At 28.8% G+C, this 19,467-nt stretch overlaps 2 protein-coding genes across 3 annotated transcripts; both read right to left on the bottom strand.

The window, feature by feature from the left end:
• Positions 1-3,239: 3,239 nt before the first annotated feature.
• LOC121219323 (4-coumarate--CoA ligase-like 9) lies at positions 3,240-17,947 on the bottom strand. 2 transcript variants are annotated; one of them, XM_041097266.1, is made up of 6 exons: positions 16,690-17,947; positions 6,159-6,348; positions 4,334-4,479; positions 3,724-3,791; positions 3,548-3,650; positions 3,240-3,457 (listed from the first exon to the last, which is right to left on the bottom strand). In XM_041097266.1, exons 1-6 carry the CDS (start codon positions 17,722-17,724, stop codon positions 3,332-3,334), a joined length of 1,668 nt encoding a protein of 555 aa, XP_040953200.1. In that variant the 5' UTR covers positions 17,725-17,947; the 3' UTR covers positions 3,240-3,331. The 2 variants fall into 2 exon arrangements, with proteins under 2 accessions (XP_040953200.1, XP_040953199.1); XM_041097265.1 differs by lacking the exon at positions 16,690-17,947 and adding an exon at positions 10,674-12,346.
• LOC121219324 (4-coumarate--CoA ligase-like 9) lies at positions 7,414-8,658 on the bottom strand. Its single transcript, XM_041097267.1, has one exon. The coding sequence runs from the start codon at positions 8,387-8,389 to the stop codon at positions 7,832-7,834; it is 558 nt and encodes a 185-aa protein (XP_040953201.1). The 5' UTR covers positions 8,390-8,658; the 3' UTR covers positions 7,414-7,831.
• Positions 17,948-19,467: the final 1,520 nt, after the last annotated feature.

The following is a 19,467-nucleotide window of genomic DNA, read 5'->3' as shown; positions in this document are numbered from 1 at the left end:
AATTTCACTTTGAAAAGTATAATAACACATATTTTAACTTTTAATTTATTATGTTTTTTTTTAATACAGGGCTGAGGAAATTGAACTTGTTTTCTTTAATTTATCATGTTAAGTCGACAAAGTAGAAAGAGATGTGAACAATATTAATGTACTAATGTTCTCTTACTTGAATGTAATATCCCGAAAATTACTACAGTAAGAAAGTAGGTATACTTGATATAGTAAAATAAGGAAATAAAGTGACAAAAAGGAAAATTTTGATTTATGTCAACATTGGGAAGTATATTATGACATATTAATGCAAGAAAGGACTAATTCGCAAAAGTGAGAAAAGTTTTGTTGCCTAAAAGTAAATATTTAAAATTTGAGAGGTTAAAGTGCAAATATAGAAAATTTGAAGGATCAATTGTGCAAATATTTTAAGGGTGGAATGATATAGAAACTAAGGAAAATGGATGAATTAGGACCAGATTGAATAAGTGAAGAATTATGAGGGACTAAATCGTAATTTTACCAAATTGAGTGATGACTCAAGGATGAAATTTTAAAAGATCATGAAGGGCAAAATGGTCAATTAGAAGGAGAGAGAAATCTAGAAGGCAATGATAATGTTGGAGATATTTTAGATTATTAGTTTATAATATTTGATTTGAATTTTTTTTAATGATATTTATTATTTTATTTAGTATATATATACATGGAAAGAAAGAAAGAAAGAATTTAATATGTATATGTTATTTTTATTTTCTTTGCTGAAATGTGATATGTTATTATACTAAATATGATGTTAGTATTTTCCTAATATTGCAACCTTAAGGAGGTCAAAGATAAGGAGGATAGTGATTCCAAGGCTAAGGAAATTCCAATTGCTGCTGTCAGATGCATCTACACATCAACCTCTACTATTTTTGTGGACCATCAACATATATAATGGTTGGAGATTAATTTCTGGAATATACCCATATAGTAACCAATTTGAGTTTTCCTTCTTTCGTATGTAGTATTGATCTCTGTTTTGGGCTACAATTTTCATCAAAAGAGGTCATGCTCACAACAACCAAGGTTTGATAGACTAAAACATGACCGAGTCTACACCAATCAAATGCATAATGAAGCCAAACATGCAATTGGGGCGGGTATAGGGAGCACATATAAGAAAAAAGAAGCAAGTTTAGGAGATTATAAAATAAAGTGGTTGGAAATTAGACTTAATTTAAATGCGATACAATCATAATTGTGGATTTAAAGTTCAGCACAACTGATGATACGATTCCTTTAGCAGATCAAAAGTTTAATATAACCCTACTTCTAGTCATAGCAACACTTTAGTGATAATTATAAATACTTACACATGTTTCAAATATTAGAGATAGGAACCAATGTGGCCAACACGTTTATGCCGCATCAATAGAAGAATATTGAATTAAATGTGTTGATGAGAGATATCAACAAAAGAAGAGATAAGAAAAAGGAGGTAGTGTATCAAAGGAGGCCGATTGTTGTGAAGGTCAAGAGGAAGAGGATGATTGCTGTGAAGGTAACAGAGTATGGGTGTAAAGATTAAGTGTTTAGGGTTGCTAATGGATGTCATCGTTATGGAGGGTATTTATATGGAAGGCCCTCTTGTTTGGTAGTGGTGATATGGCAAGTTGTTATCATTGGATCATCATCATGGAGTGCATGGGAAATGTAATTGGTGAGACTCATTCTCATATTCCTTTCAAACAGTATGAAGTTGTTATGTTTAAGTGGGTTCTAGTGATCCCTTAAAAAAGTCTTTACATTTGGAGAAATATTTATATTAAAAAGCGGGTGACTTGGAGGATGAGGAGTTGGGATGTTGTTCATCTAGTGACTAGTTGAATGTTGCAAGGTTGGGGAGAATACCAATTGGGGAAGAACTATATATAGAATTGAAGATGAAGGGGGTTGGTTGGTCGGTTTGAATATTTATCTTGACATTGACTAAGTATTGATGCGTGGTTAAAATCCTATAAATTGGATATGATGTTTGGACATAGATAGGATCTTGACATTGGTTGGCATCGAGATCCGATCAAAATATCATTACAATAATTTTATTATAATTTAAAAGAACGAATATTTATTTTGCATGTTATTAAGTGTATATAAACAAATATTCATATAAATCTAGATAACACTATGTATATTGATGTAATACTTACAATTTTGTTAAAAATACGATAAAATTATATTTTGACGCCTTAAAATATTTATAATTTAATTTAGAACATTAAAAATATTTGTTTTCAAATTTATTTATATATTTAATGTGATCTTCAAATTTAATTAAAAAAAAAAGAAAAGAAATTACGCTCAACCTTGATTTAATTTTTATAAAATAACATATACAGCTAATAATTTTAAATTTTAATTATTATTATTAGTATTATTTTAGTCCAAACGTAATCTAAATGATTTAATAATTTTCATTTTTAGTTGTTATATTTTTAATCATTAGATAAGGTGCTACGCAGTGAACATAAAGCCAACAAATAAATATAAAAAAACATAAAAAGGTAAAATTATGTTATTAATCCTTATATTTGTATATAATTTGAGATGCTTTCAATATTTCTTCCACAACATTTATTATTATTAATTAGTTCTTTAATTTTTAAAAACTGCCTTGGCATGGAAATTTGATTAATATAATTTTAATATATTAAAAAGACATTCGCTTTGGTTTCATCTCATGAACATTTTATTTCTTTCAAAAAACATTATTCAAAATTTTAAATAATATTATAGGTTAATATTTAGTACATCGACAGTATATTTTTTTATTCTACAAATAAATTTTAAAAATTGTCATGTATTTTGCTTTTTTTTAATATTTATTTTTTAATAGAAAATTTGTGAACTCATTGAACTTTCTCGTTAAATCTAAAAATTTTACAAGCAACGTATATTATTTATATGTTTTGTTTTCTTATATTTATTGCATATGAATCATTAAATTTTATGGTTTTAGAAATGTTTTTAATTTTTATTAGTGCAAAACTTACATATATAGTTCTCATTGGTAATACGTGATAAAATATTTTTATAAAAATGTATGTTTATACTTATATTAAGTCATTGAGTTAATGTATGAGTCAACAATTTAGTTAAAATATTATTAAAATATTTTTTATATAAAAAATAAACGAGTTACCATTAAAGCTTTTTCACGATTTTATAAATAATAAAATAATTCATAATAAAATTTTAACTCATGATAAAATAAATTTTTTATTTAGATAAATCAAAGTCTAGTGTCAATATTCGCCACTATAATAAGATTATATGTGCTCATATATATATGGTTCTATAATTTAGATAAACCATTAGATAGAGAATGATTAACGAGTTCCCTCCTTAAGATCTTCCCTGCCGGAGTTTTCGGTATTGAATTTATAAAAACAACTCGTCGGATCTTCTTGTACGGTGCAACCTGCAAATGTTGAAAAATCAGCTCCAGCATCACAGTTTTGCCTAAAGAAAAAAGAAACATAATATTTGTGGTGGTGTTTTAGACACATGCTTGTTTTGCAATGAAATCCATGACTTGTGCCTCTGTAATGTTACTTCCAGGGTTCCTGACTACATATGCCATGGGAATCTGCCCCGCTTCTTCATTCGGGTACCTGATCAATCAATATAAGATTTATGATGTTGAGTTAAAGAACACATGATAATATATATATATAAAGTACGTACGGAATCACCGCAGCATCAACGATTTCTGGATGGGAGAGAAGTAAATGTTCCAATTCAGCTGGAGGGACCTGCATTTTGGTTTTCCATACAATGACGTTGATTGTATTGTCCAAAAAGGTTTAAAAACCAACAAGTCCAACCAATTTCTTTGTCATTTCTCGTCGGTTTTTAATCAATTGAAGGGAGGAAGGCAAGCACTGACTCCCCTAAAATGGGAGTTGCTATTTTTTATCCCAAAATTCATAAAATCCTAGATGGTAAAATTATAATTTCTTCTTTTAAAAATGCTAAAATTTTAATTCAGGGTAAAATTGTATTTTAACTAGTGAAAAAAATATGTAATTTAATCTCGAGTCCTTTGAAAAAAAATAATGAGTCGGACTCTATACCTTGAGCCCAAAATTCATAAAATCCTAAATTAATATATGGTAAAATTATTATTTTGTCCCTAAAATAATAAAATTTCGATTTAATCCTTTTCAAAATCATAAATTATAAACCGAAATTGCATTTCAACTTTTAATAAAAAAACCTCGAGCTCTTCTAAATTAATTTCTAGTTTCCCCCTTGAGGTTAAGTAACCTAAGCTGTAAAGTAAATGATGATTTACCTGATAGGCTTTGTATTTGATCAATTCTTTCAACCTATCAACAACATAGAGAAACCCTTCAGAATCAAAATAACAAATGTCACCAGTTTTTAACCACCCTTCTGAGTCCAAGGTTTCTGCTGTTGCCTTCTCATCACCTACATAACCTATATATATATATATAAACAATAATAAGCTTTTTATGAATTTCATAAAATGTCGAAAGATTAAGGGTGTGTTTAATTGAGTAAAAACGTAAAGAGATAAAAGGAGAGAGTGGAAAAGTAGAATAAATAAAAAAATTTCTTGAGTATACTTAATAGCAAAGAAAAGTGAGAGGAAAATAAATAAGAGATACGATTATTTTCCGTCATACTGCATCAAAATTAATTCTTCCAAATTGAAATGACGATAAAAGAAAAAATAAAGAAGAATGTTATATTAATTCAAAATCATTCATTTGTTATATGCTTTATTTCCTTTACTTTTATTTTTCAAATTTACTGAGTAATAGTTGAAAAGAAAATTATTGTCTTTTAATGTTTTCAATAATTACTACCACGCATACTTATGAAAATCTCTTTTCAATTTTCTATACATTGGTAAAGCCTAAAATCTATGTCATTTTGCTCATTTATAATTGGCTTTGACGTATCACATTTATGTTAGCCTTCTTCGACAATTCATTCATGTTAATGGAGTGTGAGTTGTATATTTATATATATATGTATGACACATTTAATTATTTTATAGACATGAGTAATTCTAGTCAGGTACTTATTTTCAAATATCATGAATGCTTATGCTACAAAATTAGAATAGTTATTCGTAATTAAAAGGAACGATAGTGACAAGATATTATTATCAATCGTCCTTTAATAGGAAAATTTTAGTGCCAACTCAAAATATAAAAGTATTCTTGAGCTGGATTTAAGCATAATATTAATATAATTTCTATTTATTTTAAGTCTAGTACGATTCAAAATACAAGCATAAAATTTTATCCAATCCTAATTATATTTGTAAATAATTAAACTAAAAACTCATTTTAAGTCTCGTCATATTATTTTTTAAAAGATATATTTATATTATTTTTTATTTAATATTTAATAATTTTATATATTTTTCATGTATTAAAATTTGATATATAATCACTTTATAATTTTTATTTGTTATAAATTACATAATATATAAAAATAACATAATATAAAATCTTATAAATTAAAAAAAAATGAGTCCAGCTCGAACCTTGAATGTTCAAGCTTGAGCCTAGTCCATATTTTATAATATCTAAATTTTTTTTGTTAAAACTCAATTTTCAAACTTAATAATTTTACTCAAATCTTCTAAATTTCGAATGGAACTTTATGCTTGAGAATGAATAAACAGATCTACTCACACACCACAAACAAAACTTAGAATTGATAGGAACAAATTACTGCTAACTCACATAGCACAAACAAGATTCTCTTTATGATTCAAACCGATCTGAAATTTTGAAGTGAACACCCAATACTAGTAGACCAATGAGGGAAGTTCCTCTTCAGTCAACTATCAGCCATACATAATTAAATAAACTTATAGGCCAAGGGCCCAAAGCTTTTAAAAAGAAAAAAGAAACCTAACTCCCTATTAGAAGCCGGTAAATTAATGTGGGTTTCAATTCCCAAGCATACAATTCTGGCAGCACATTTACCTCTTTAAACAATCTCTCTTTCCCCCTATAATAAATCTAAATTATTCAGATTTTGTTGTAAGTTTCATATACAAGTGTATTGCCATATCCATATATTTAACTAGGACTTTATATAGATATCGAATAAAAGTAAATAAGATAGAACGGTACCTTTCATGACTGTTGGCCCTCTCAACCATAGTTCTCCTCTCCGCCCAGGAGGCAATGCTTCACCAGTTTCAGGATCAACTATCTTGCCTTCCATGTTTTCAGCAAGGCGGCCAACCGAACCGTACCGAGCTGCCTCCTCAGGCTCTATTACCCTGGTTGCTCCGCCGCCGGTCTCAGTCAGCCCATACCCCTTAGCACATCAAAATTAACAGTAACAATACTCTTTTAACATTCACCCAAATAAGATTGTACTGATTTAAATTTGACATCAATCTACTTTTGCACCCAAAAGCCCAACATCTAAATTTTTTTGAACGAAAGTAACATGAAAAGCATAGACAATTACACTCTATTAACTGAATTCGGGTGAATATATACCGAATATGAATATAATCATTATTATATATAGTTATATATAGGGTTAAATAGGTATTTGAGTCTGAACTTGACAATTACTTTTATATTGAGGCCTATTTATTTTTATCTTCCTGAACTTGATAATTGTTCCTGTATTGGGTTAAACTTTTTTTGTTCAAATTAATTCCTAAACACAAATTTTCTTGTATAAAAACTTGAATTTTTTTTTCTAAATTAATCCCTAATATTTCCTTAGAAACCGTAAAGCTTAGACCCTAGGGAACACAATTATTTAGTTCAGCCTTAATTTAAAAATACCTACCAAATTCAAGGATTAACTTGAAAAAAATTAACCCCAACGTGTAGTTTAGGCCTAGATAGCGAATAATATGACGAGGAGATGATCAATAAAGTGATTTTAATTTAGGCTAAAATGTGGCACTAAGTTCTTTTACTTTTTAAAATTTAGGAATTTAGATCTTATATTATATTTTTATTATATAGAATTCAATTCTTCTGACTTTTAAATTTAAAAATTCGGATTCAACTATTAAAACTATTAAATTTTTTGTTATATGATTATCGTGTGTTTTTTTCATTTAAAAAATATTACAACAATAAATTTAGCAGAGTTAAATTCTGAAATATAAAGAGTAAGATTAAATTTCATTAGATGGAATACAGGGAGGTTTAACTTTTTATTTATTATTTTTGAATACAGGACTGAGGAAACTGAAGTTGGTTCTCTTTAATTTATTATGTTAAGCCGGCAAAGTAGAAAGAGATGTGAACAGTATTGGTATACTAATTCTTACTTGAATAAGTTCTACGGTGGGGAATTTCTCTTTAAACCGCTCAGAAACCTCCTTGCCAAGCGGAGCGCCACCGGACCCTAGCAGCATAAGCGAGCTGAGGTCATACTTCTTAGTCAATTCCGAATTAGTAAACGCCACCACAAGCGACGGAGAAACTGGCATATAAGTTATTTTATACTTCTCAACGGCTCTCAACATTCCCTCAAATTCAAATCTGTCCGTGAAAACCACCGTTTCGCCAATTGAAAATGCCTTCGCTAACAAAAAGAACCCAAACACGTGAAATAAAGGCACAGTGAAAAACGACACTGGGTGCGGTTCCTCCTGTTCCTGTGGAGTTTTTCGTATGATAATACCCAGCAATCAACGCGATTATGTTGAGGTGACCCAGCAGTACGCCTTTGACTCGTCCGGTTGTCCCGGAAGAATAAAGGATAGCTGCCATGTCGTGTTGACTTACCTTGATACTATCGAAGACCTCGTTACCGATGTTTGGTTGAGTTAAGAAAGAGAGGAACTCGGCGAGTCGAGGAGGACTGTTCCGAGTTTGAGAGATGGAAGCTTGGAAGATGTCTTTGAAGTAGCGAATGCAATAACGGGTTTACTGAGTTTGACCTGGTGAGTAATCTCCGACTCGGAACCAAGTGGGGTGGCTGGAGAAACAACGATTCCTAATGACATAAGAGCGAAGTAAAGCGAAGGGACGTGAAACGACGAAGGGGAGAGAATGAATGCTACATCATTTCGTGAGAGGGAAAAGTTCTTCTTCATTGAGTAAGCGAGGGAATAGATTTGAGCAATGAATTGGGAGTAAGAAAGGGTATTGCCGTTAGCAGCATCGACGATGAAAGTGGTGTCGCCGCCGGCGGTGGCGGAGGCGTGGGAAGAGCTGTGGAAGAGGGAGAGGGCATATTGAGGGAGGGAAAGAGGCTGAGAAGGTGGCGAGACGGGGACGTGTGGTCTGAGACTGTCGAAAGTTTTCGGGTCTGTTTGATTGACGGAATTGATTTTCCGAAAAATCATTTCTAACTTTTCTAGTGTTTGATTGGCGAAAAACATTTTCCATTTGGAAAATAAACTCCAAAACAAGGAAAAATGGGTTACATTTTAGGGAAAATGTCTTACCCTTTCAATTTCCGTAAGACATTTTCCGTGCTCTCCTCTCTATCGCCTCCTTCATTCCTTCGTTCATTTCCGGTAAAAAACTGCTTTTGTTTATCGATTTTCCAGTAATTTTTTTTAATTATTCAATACTTATTTTTTTAACACAATTACAAATAATTTATTTGATATTAGTTTTTTTTCAATTTATAACGATTAATATTGTAGCTTAATAATTGAGTATTATTATAAATAAATCATTGCAATATATGTAAAAACAATTTAAAATATAAAAATTTATTAATATATATTAATATATGTAAAAACAACTTTTCCGGAAAATATTTTCAGGGAATGTGCCAAACAGCAGAAAATATTTTCTAGTAAATCATTTTACAGAAAAGTAAAACATTTTCCAGAAATCATTTTACGGAAAATATTTTACTGGCAATCAAACAGACACTTCGTTTGAGAAGAGAAACCGGTGTTTGGATCTACCGCCGATGGCGGTGATTGGCTGCTGTTTCCGCCATGTGAACTTTTTAACTTTTTCAAGTCAATGTGATTTGCAGTGAGTTTTAATTAGGCTTTTTTATTATTTTTTTGAACTGCTTTTTCATCAGATTTATCGACGGATTCAGTTTCAGGGTTTAATTACCCCTTCAGACCCTGTGCTCTTCAGACTCTTGAAATTTAATCTCTGTATTAATCCCTTTATTTGGTCTGATTTTGAAAAATAAATTTCAGTTGATAACATGTAAATAGATTTCTATTAAATGTTAAATTTGAATATGTTGTATTTGATATTCAAATAAATATTTAATTTAAAAATTAAAATTTAATTGATAAGATTACCAATTGATTTCTATCAATTTTAAATATATGCTATCAAATAAAGTTTAATTTTTAAATCAAATAATATGCTAATCACTTGAAATTTAATAAAAAGATTAACTTTAAAACATTTGAAGAGCACATAAATTGAGGGTATAATTAGAACACAATGATGTCTCAATTTTTATCAATAAGAAGGTAAAAGTTTTTGGGAACAAATTTAATTTCTGTTGAAATGAGACCGACTCTTTATAAAGATGCAAGGCTCAATCCGGCAAGGTGCTCACACTTTGTGAATCTTGCTTTTGGCTTGAGCTTTTAACAAAGTCTAGAGCCAAAATGCGGCTTGACCCGTGGACAATACCGACTTGTTAAGAAGCTCATCGGCTCTGAACATATATACTTGGAAGACTTTTCTGGAAGAAGTCGGCCCCACCTCAACATTATTAATAAATTATAGTTTATGTACCAAATCAAAACTTTTGAAAAATTGCAAGTGAATTTTAAGATAAAATTTTATTATTTTTATTATTTTCATTTTTTGGTATTTTTTATAGCACAGTCAAGCAAATATTTAAAAACCATGCCAATTATTTTTGACTGAATCCATTATTAAGTAGCATCAATTTAATTATAGATTGATAAAAAAAAACGTTTAAGAAATACTATAAAAAATTTAAAATAAAAATATACGAATGTATGCACTTAATAAGTACATATTAAAATATATTCTCTTTTAACATTTCTCAAAATATCATTTTTATTTAATTTTGTTCTATCCAACTTAACTTCTTTTCATTTTCTATCCGAGCTTTGTCCAATACAAAGTATATGGCTGAACCTTTACGAATGAATCTTAATTAACATCAATTAAATTAGAAATAAATAAAAACATTTAAAATTTACTATTTAATTTTAAATTATAACTATTCATTTAAATTTTATCTATTTTTAAGAAATATTTTCACATTTTACAAAATATAACTTTTATTTACATTTTTCATGTTCTACTTCTATCATCTTCTAGTTTATTAAAATGTTTTTGTATATATAAAATAAAAAATATAACAATAAATTTATTTCGTTTATAACTTTGTCATTTGCTTTTTATTCATTTTTTAGGTAAATTTCACGCTAAACTTTTTAAAAAGGATTGAGTTATTTTTTTTTTAACAAAAATACTGATTGAATAAATTTTTAAACATACGCATGATAATTCATATGTTTTATTATAAATTTTTTTTAATATTTTTATAAAATTTAAATCTTTTTACTATTATATAAATTTTTGTATAAAATTGTTATGAACTTTTATATTGTTTTTTTTATATATTACCTTAATCCTTGGTTAAAAAGAAACCATTATGTGGTAATTATTAAAACAAAAACATAAATAATTAGAAAATACCTGGACCAATAACACACCGGGGAACTTCTCATTGAACCGCATAGCAATGTCCTTCCCAAGCGGCGCGCCGCCGCAGCCAAGCCTTTGAAGCGAGCTCAAGTCGTATTTTCTTGTCAAGTCCGATTTAACAAACGCCACCACAAGCGGCGGCGACACCGGCATGCCTGTAACCTTGTACTTCTCAACTGCTCTTAACATTTCTTCGAAATCAAACCTCTCCACCAAAACGACTGTATTACCTAACAGAACCACCGCCAACAACATAAAGAAACCAAACACGTGGAACAAAGGCACCGTGAAAAACGTCACCGACCTTGGCGGCTTCTCGTTACCTTGGCCTTGGTTCGTATTTTGGTGATGAATCACCGTCATCATTGCGATTAGGTTTCGGTGAGTCATCATCACGCCTTTGACTCGGCCGGTGGTTCCTGAAGAATACAATATCGCAGCAGTGTCGGACTGGTTAACCTTTACACTTTTAGTGATGCCGTTAACGATATTGGACTGAGTTAACAAGGAGAGAAACTCGGGCGAGTCGAGGAGAACAGTTCCGTGTTTAAGAGAAGGAATTTTATGAGAGGTTTCTGAAGTAACGAAGGCAACAACTGGTTTACTGAGTTGGATCTGGTGAGCGATTTCCGAGTTGGAACTAAGAGGATTTGCAGGAGAAACGACGAGTCCTAACGACAACAAAGCGAAGTAAACCACGGGGATATGAATCGAAGGCGGTGAGAGGATGAAAGCGACGTCGTTTTGGGAAAGAGAGTAACGTTGTTGCAGAGAGTAAGTAAGGGAGCGGACTTGAGAAACGAATTGGGAGTAAGATAGCGTTTTGCCGGTGGTTGTGTTGACGGAGAAAGTGGTGGCACCGTCGGTGAAAGTACTGTTGAAAATGGAGAAACAAAATTCGGCGGCGGAAAGCGGTTGACTGATTGGCGGCAAAGGGACGGGCGGTCTAAGGCAACTATAAATTCCGGTTTGGCGACAAAATCCGGTTTTCGGATCCATTAAACGGTTTGGATACCTTTCCGCCATTGAAATTGAAATGAAAGCTGACTCGAATTTCTTTTGGGAGATTTATATTAGGATTAAGTGTATGTGGATGCAATGATTTTGAAATAGTACGGATTCAAAATCGGCTGAAACAGGCTATTTGTGTTTTGGTTTAAATGTGTTATAAATTTTTATATTTTTCTCATATTTGAAATTTACTTTTTATTTTTATTCTAAGAAATTTAGTATTTATTAATTCAAGTTCCACGGTAAGCTCATGAGCTTATTATTTTAGGTCGGAACAAGTTGATAAGATCCCCTCTTACGCCTTCGAGTCTCTCCCATATAACGGACATGGGAGCGCAAAAAAGAAAGAGAGGGATGAAGTCTCTCTTGCTTTTGGCATAACAGGCCCAGTGAGTGGCCCGCATGCCAGGTTATTAGCTTAGTGGTAAAAAGTGTCTCTAATAATTGTGTCATTGTGCCTGAGGACTCTCAGCCATATAGATAGTTCAATGTATTCATCAACGCCTGATCTTGAGATGTGAATTATCCAAGGTACATTAGCATGTTGTACTTTTATTGTTCGAACCGGTGTTTAAAATCAAACTTCTCCTCATGAGGATAGATGGGGCGTTAAAATTATTCTGTTAAATTTAAGTTGGTTACAATGCCAATTTTTGTATATGACTACTAGGTAAATAACTTTTTTTATTTTAAAATGTCACATCAGTAAATTTAATAGAAGATTTTTAATTGTGTTCACAATTGAACTTAAATTTTAAATTTTAAAAAGTTGATAAATTAAATTTCTTAATATAAATGTAAAAATATTAAATTTTATATATGAAAAAGTGGAAATACTTAAATGAATATTTTAACCTTTATGTTTTTCTTTTGATTTGGGTTTTGATTGCTATTTACCTATGTAATTTGATTCTTTCTATACTATTTATTACCAATATTTGAATGTAATTGAGGTGAAAAATATTTAATTAAATTTATTATGGTTTAAGTTAAAATATATTTTAATTATCATTTTATTTATTATAATAAATTATTTTGATTATAATTGTACGAATGTATTAATTATAATTTTAATCCGTTTATAATTATAATGATGATGATGATAACTTAAAAAGATAATTTTAAACGTAATACAAAAATAAAATATATTTAGTAATTGTAAGTACCGCAAAAAGGTTCATTTTAATTTTTGGGGGTAAACTATGAAAGTAGTCAATTTTGTTTTCATCAAGTTATATTTAATCATTTTTGTTTAAAATGTTACGTTTTAGCCACCTGTTGTAACATTTTAGTTACTAAGCATTAATTGCTATTAACGGTGTAATGGTAAGCTGACATGGCATGTTAAATCATCATTTCAAACAAAAATTTTAGGTTAAATTATACAATTGATCCCCATATTTTTTCGTTTAGAGCACTTTATTTTTTTCTTTTATGTTATTTTAATTTTTTTCATTCTCTTATGCTTTTCCCTCTATTTTCATTTATTCTTCATCTCTTTTAACGTAAAAGAAAAAATTAAATTACTTAAAACGAAAAAAAAATATAGGGATCAATTGTATAATTCAACCTAAAATTCTCGTTTGAAATGATGAATTAACGTGCCACATTAGCTTACCGTTACACCGTTAACGACGATTAATGCTCAGTGACAAAAATGTTATAACATGATAACGTAAGTGACTAAAACGTAACATTTCAAACATAAGTGACTAAAATGTAACTTGAGAGAAACAAAAGTGACTATTTTGATAGTTTACCCTAATCTTTGATTAAAAAACTTAAATTGATTTAATGTTTCTCGATAGAAAAAAGGATAAATTAATAAAGGTTGATATAAAAAATATAGTTTTGGTTGAAAGGGTAAAGTTGCGATAGTAGATTAGGTAAAAGTACTATAAAGGCCCTTGTACTGAGGGTTTAATTGCATTTTGCCCCATCTACCCCAAAAAATAGATAAATTAGTCTTTGTACGTTAGATTAAAGAGTAAATTGATTCTTCCATTAAAATTTCATTCATTTTTCTATTAAAAATTGGTCTCTATATGTCAGCGAGGTACATATGGCATGCCACGTGTTATTATCTGATTATTCTGTCAACCACATCAATTTTTAACAGTATAAATAGATAATTTTTTTTAAAAAAAAGAACTAATTTATCGATTTTTTGAATAAAGGGGCAAAATACAATTTAACTCCTAGTACAAAAGCCTCCATGATACTTTTACCGTGAAGATTATAATATTTTGGGTTCAAATTTCATAATTCACTTTATAAATATAAATAATATTTGTTGTTTTATTAAAAAAATAGTTTTTGATAATTTTATAATTGAATTAATTCTAATTAATGAGTAGCACAAATTCAGTCAAACTCTCTAGTATAAATGATATAATTCAAAAACTAAAATATATTTAGTAATCAAATGACAAAATGTGATTAAATATATTTTAGTTGTTAGAAATCTACTACTTGGATGAAAAAAAATGTAAAACATACTGGATTACGGCAAGACCATGAATTTTTTTTATACCAAATATATTTATAGAAAAGTTAAATTAAAAATAAATGTAAGATTGTGATTTTCGACATCATGGTCGCTTTGTATAAATTTAATCCTAATAATATTTGAACTCAAGTTAATATATTTTTATGTTAATTTTTAATAAATATATTTATTACATAATTTTTTAGGTAAATTGTAATCAACTTTAAAAAGTTAGAAAAAAAGATCACTGAACTATTCGAAAGTTTTAAGTCACGGGATTATTAAAATTGCTACCATATGACATTTTATGTTCGCATTGCTTGCACTAATCAAAAACTCTCATTTTACTTCTTTTCTACAGTTGATTTTTATTTTTTATGAAATAACTTTGGACGTCACGAATATGTGAACTAAAATTAAAATAATTTTTTTTCGATCTCTGACGCTAATTGTCAGATCAACTTGGATCTATGACATGGCGATGGGTATTGACCATCATATTGATTACTAAATCATCGCTTAGTACTTGCTAACCGAATTTAAAAGAAAACCTTAATAGTTTAACGATTTAAATTAAAGTTTTCAAATAATTAGATGATTTAAATGAAAATTTCTAAATAATTCAATGGTATTTGATAAATTTTTAAAATTGGATAATGAAACATAAACTTCTTTATAGCGCCATAAATCTAGTATCATTTATGTATATTAGTACTGACCGTTTCTTTAAATTATTAATTAAGAGGCAAGGGATTGGCCGGTTTTCTGGACGCTAATGCCTGTCATGGTACGTGGGCATGGGAATGGTCGCATATATATAAGGTGGGTGTAAACGATAAGCCTACAAACATCCGAATTTTTTTTTGAAAAAAAACAAAAATCCGGACATTTTAATCTAAGAATCTTATGGTTCTAATTTATTTGTTTTAATCTTTAACTAGTATAGTTCTGAGTTAATTAGTTTTGGACTAAATTATAAAATTACAATTTAAAATTTACAATATGTTACAAAATTTTTGTACTATTTATATATTTAGAATTTAATTTTTATACTTTTATTCAATTTCAATTATTAACGGTGTTAAAATTTTTCTATTAAATTTATTGGCGTGACATTCTAAAATTAAAAAAAAAAAGAAAACCATAGTCACATGACAAAAAAATAGTATCGTAATGATCCTAAATTAACATAGAATTTTAATGGTGTTAACGATTCCTAAAATTGGTGCAAACATTTTAATTAAAATAAAGTATATATACTAATTAATAATATATATTCACTCCTTCCCCCTTTTCGTATTCACTTTTTACCTCTTCCAATACCATAATCCCCCGGCCCTCAATTACTCTGAAAATTTACCATGACGCTTTGTAAGTATTTATTTTTTAAAATTATTTATAAAAAGTTGAAAATGTTATTTTCATTTTTTATTTTTTCATGCATTATACCTTATTTTTGTTGTGATTGTTGACATGTTATGTGTCAGTGCATTGATTAGGAGGTTAAAAAAAAGTTTATATATATACTTCAGTATTATAGTGAATTAGTTTTTTGATTCTACTAAGAAATTTTGATGTTGTTATTTTCATTATCAAAATGTTGTAATATGTTGTTTTTATTGACATTTTTAAAATGTTATGTGTTATTATACTAATTATGATGTTAGTATTTTCCTAATATTTTCATTACTTTTTTTTGTTGGGAACATCAACGTTAATATAATGAATGGAGATTGAGATTCAATCAAAATTTTCAGGGTAGTTAATTTGCATTTTAAAAAGCACATTTAAGAATTTATTTTCCAATATTTTCATAAAAGAACAATGTTTTAATAAAAATCTCATTTTAAATAAATATTTAAGAAAGTTATATATATAAGATTTTGTCACTCTCGTGTGAGTAAAATATACTTTATATTATTTTTTTAAAATTTATTCAATCATGAAATAAATGGAGTGATAATGAATTTGTATTTTAAAATTTTTGAATGATTGGATTCTTGATTTATAATTTATAATTTTTTATTTAAAAATAATATAAAAATACCATTACAATTATATTATTATAATCTCTTAAAATATTTATAGTGTAATTTGGAACATTAAAATTTTTGTTTTTAAATTTATTTATTTAATGAAATCGTCAAATTTAATTTAAAAAAGAAATTTTAAAATTTAATTATTATGGTTATTATTTTAGTCCAACTAAATCTAAATGATTTAATAATTTTATTTTTTGTTATTATATTTTTAATCGTTAGAGAAAGTGCTACGTAGTGAACATAAAGCCAAGAAATAAACAAACAAGTAAATAAAAAGGTTAAAATATGTTATTAGCCCTTATATTTGTAATAATTTTAAAAGTTAAAAATTTAATATTTTTATTTTTTTCAATTCAAATATCTTAAAAATTTTGATAAAAAGTATTTTATATTTTAATGATTAGGTTGACATCTTCAAATAAAAAATAGAAGGACTAAGAGCATATTTTGACCAAATAAAAGGTACCTGCGCCAACAGCACATTGGGGAACTTCTTCTTGAATCGCTGAGCCATTTCCTCTCCAAGCGACGCCCCACCGCAGCCAAGTCTTTGAAGCGAGCTTAAGTTGTATTTTTTTGTCAAATCCGATTTAACAAACGCCACCACAACGGGCGGCGACACTGGGATGCCTGTAACCTTGTACTTTTCAACTGCTCTTAGCATTTCTTCGAAATCAAATCTCTCTACCAAAACCATTGTACTCGCTGACAAAACCATCCCCAACAACATAAAGAAACCGAAAACGTGGAACAAAGGCAGCGTGAAAAACGTCACCGGTCGCGGCGGCGGTTTATCGTTATCTTTGCCTTGATTCATGTTATAGCGATGAATAATCGCCATAATTCCGATTAGGTTTCGGTGAGTCACCATCACGCCTTTGACTCGGCCGGTGGTTCCAGAAGAATACAATATCGCTGCCGTGTCGGATTGGTTTACCTTAACGCTTTTAATGATGTTATCGACATTGGACTGAGTTAACATGGAGAGAAACTCGGGCGAGTCGAGGAGTATGGTTCCGTGTTTAAGAGAAGGGATTTTATGGAAGGTTTTTGAAGTAGCGAAGGCAATAACGGATTTACTGAGTTGGATCTGGTGAGCGATTTCCGAGTTGGAACTGAGTGGATTTGAGGGAGAAACGATGATCCCCAAAGACAGCAAAGCGAAGTAAACAACGGGAATATGAATCGAAGGCGGTGAGACAACGAAAGCGACGTCGTTTTGGGAAAGAGAGTAACGCTGCTGTAGAGAATAAGCTAGGGAACGTACTTGAGAAACGAATTGAGAGTAAGATAGCGATTCGCCGGCGGTTTCATTGACGACGAAAGTGGTGGAGCCGTCGGTGGAAGTCCGATGGAAAAGGGAGAGACAAAATTCGGCGACGGAAAACGGTTGATTGATAGGCGGCAAAGGGAGGGGCGGTCTAAGGCTACTGTAAGTTCCGGTTTGGTGACTGAATCCGGTTTTCGGATCCATTAAACGTTTGGGATCCGTTTCCGCCATGGAAATTGAGATGTAAGCTGACCGTAACTTTATGGGGATTTATATTAGGATTTGACAGTTGACTGTTTACAGTGACTTTGATGTCATTTACGACGTGCCCTACCAATTTTAGATTATGGCGTTGAAAATAGTTTTTTAGGTTAAATTCTACTATTAGTCCCTGTACTTTGTGAAAGTTATTGACTTAATCTTTATACTTTATTTTGATTAATTTAGTCCCCGTACTTTTTGAATTGGTCAATTTTAGTCCTTTTACTTTTTAAATTTTAAAATTTTAGTCCTATCCTAAATAGTAGCAGTTAAATTCATTTGATTAGCTTCAATTAATAGTTATGCATTATATGTATAGTTATAGATTTAATTCATATTCTCGAATTGCATCATTTTAAAATCCTTATATTTTTTGAATTTTGAAATTTCAATATTGATAGAAATGACAGACATTAATCTATTACATATATGATAATATGTTTATCGTATCAGATTTTGGAATAGAAGAACTTAACTTAATGAATTTAACAATTATCATTTAGTAGTGATTGTTATTTTAAATTTTAAAAAATACGCGAACTAATAAAAAATTTTAGCCTTTTTTATAATATCCTTTTTCATTTTGTTCACTAATTTTTATATATATTTAATTTTATCATTAACATTTTCAATATTTGATATTTTTTTCTCTCAATTGTTAAGTCATTAATGAAATGTTTTTTAAAGGTATCGTTAATGAATGTTGATATGGTTTTTTTCTAATTGTTATAATAATAAATTTAATTTATATATTTTACATATTTTATTAATTTGATCTTAATTCTAAAAAATCAATAAATATTTAAATATTATTAAATATTATAAAAATCATAAAAATGTTATAAAGAATAAGAACCAAATTTAAAAAAAAACTATAAAATCATAAAATCATAAAAATTCAAAAAAATAATTTTGATAATTCATATATTTAAATATTTTAAAATCAAAATCAAATTGACAAAATATATAAATTGTGAAGACCAAATCTATGGTTATACTAATAAAAAAAGGACACGTTAGTGTTTGATTAACTATTTAATGGACAAGTGACTAAAATATAGAATGTTGAAAATATTAGTGATGAAATTGAAAATTTTTGTAATTAGATGGCTCCAAATAAAAATGCTCTAATAATTAGATAACTACGTGTGTAGACTTTACGTTTTTTTTTATAATTTCTACCTATACTTGTATTAAGTCATTAATTAAATTGGTGTCACGAGTCAATTAAATACCAACTCAATTGAGAAATTACTAAAGTACCTTTATACGCAAAGCAAGTTATATTATGAGGAGAGTGTTTGTCTAATATATGTATATATATTTTATATAGAAACAATAAAAATTTAATATTTTGAACTCGTGACACAATGGATTTTAATTATTTAACTTTATCATTTTAACAAAAAAACCATTTAATTTTTATATAAACTTTTAATAAATATATTTAGGGATAAATCTCAAAATATAGATAAAAATTTGGTTTAATATGCAATACATATATGAACTTTGATTTTGTGTAATTTTATACTTTAAATTATGATTTGATTCAATTTTCATAAATTGTTAACACAATTATTAATATAGCATTATTTTAAAGTTTATATATTGTGTACACAAATAATTATATTTATTTATTATAACAATAAATTAATGTATTTATTTAAAATAAAAATTGTATGTATCAATTTACATATTAAATCAAAGTTCATA

Source organism: Gossypium hirsutum, chromosome D07, assembly GCF_007990345.1.
Source record: "Gossypium hirsutum isolate 1008001.06 chromosome D07, Gossypium_hirsutum_v2.1, whole genome shotgun sequence".
In the NCBI taxonomy this organism is placed as follows: Eukaryota; Viridiplantae; Streptophyta; class Magnoliopsida; order Malvales; family Malvaceae; genus Gossypium; species Gossypium hirsutum.
Note: the sequence above shows the minus strand (reverse complement) of the source record. Positions and strands in the feature narration are given on the sequence as shown.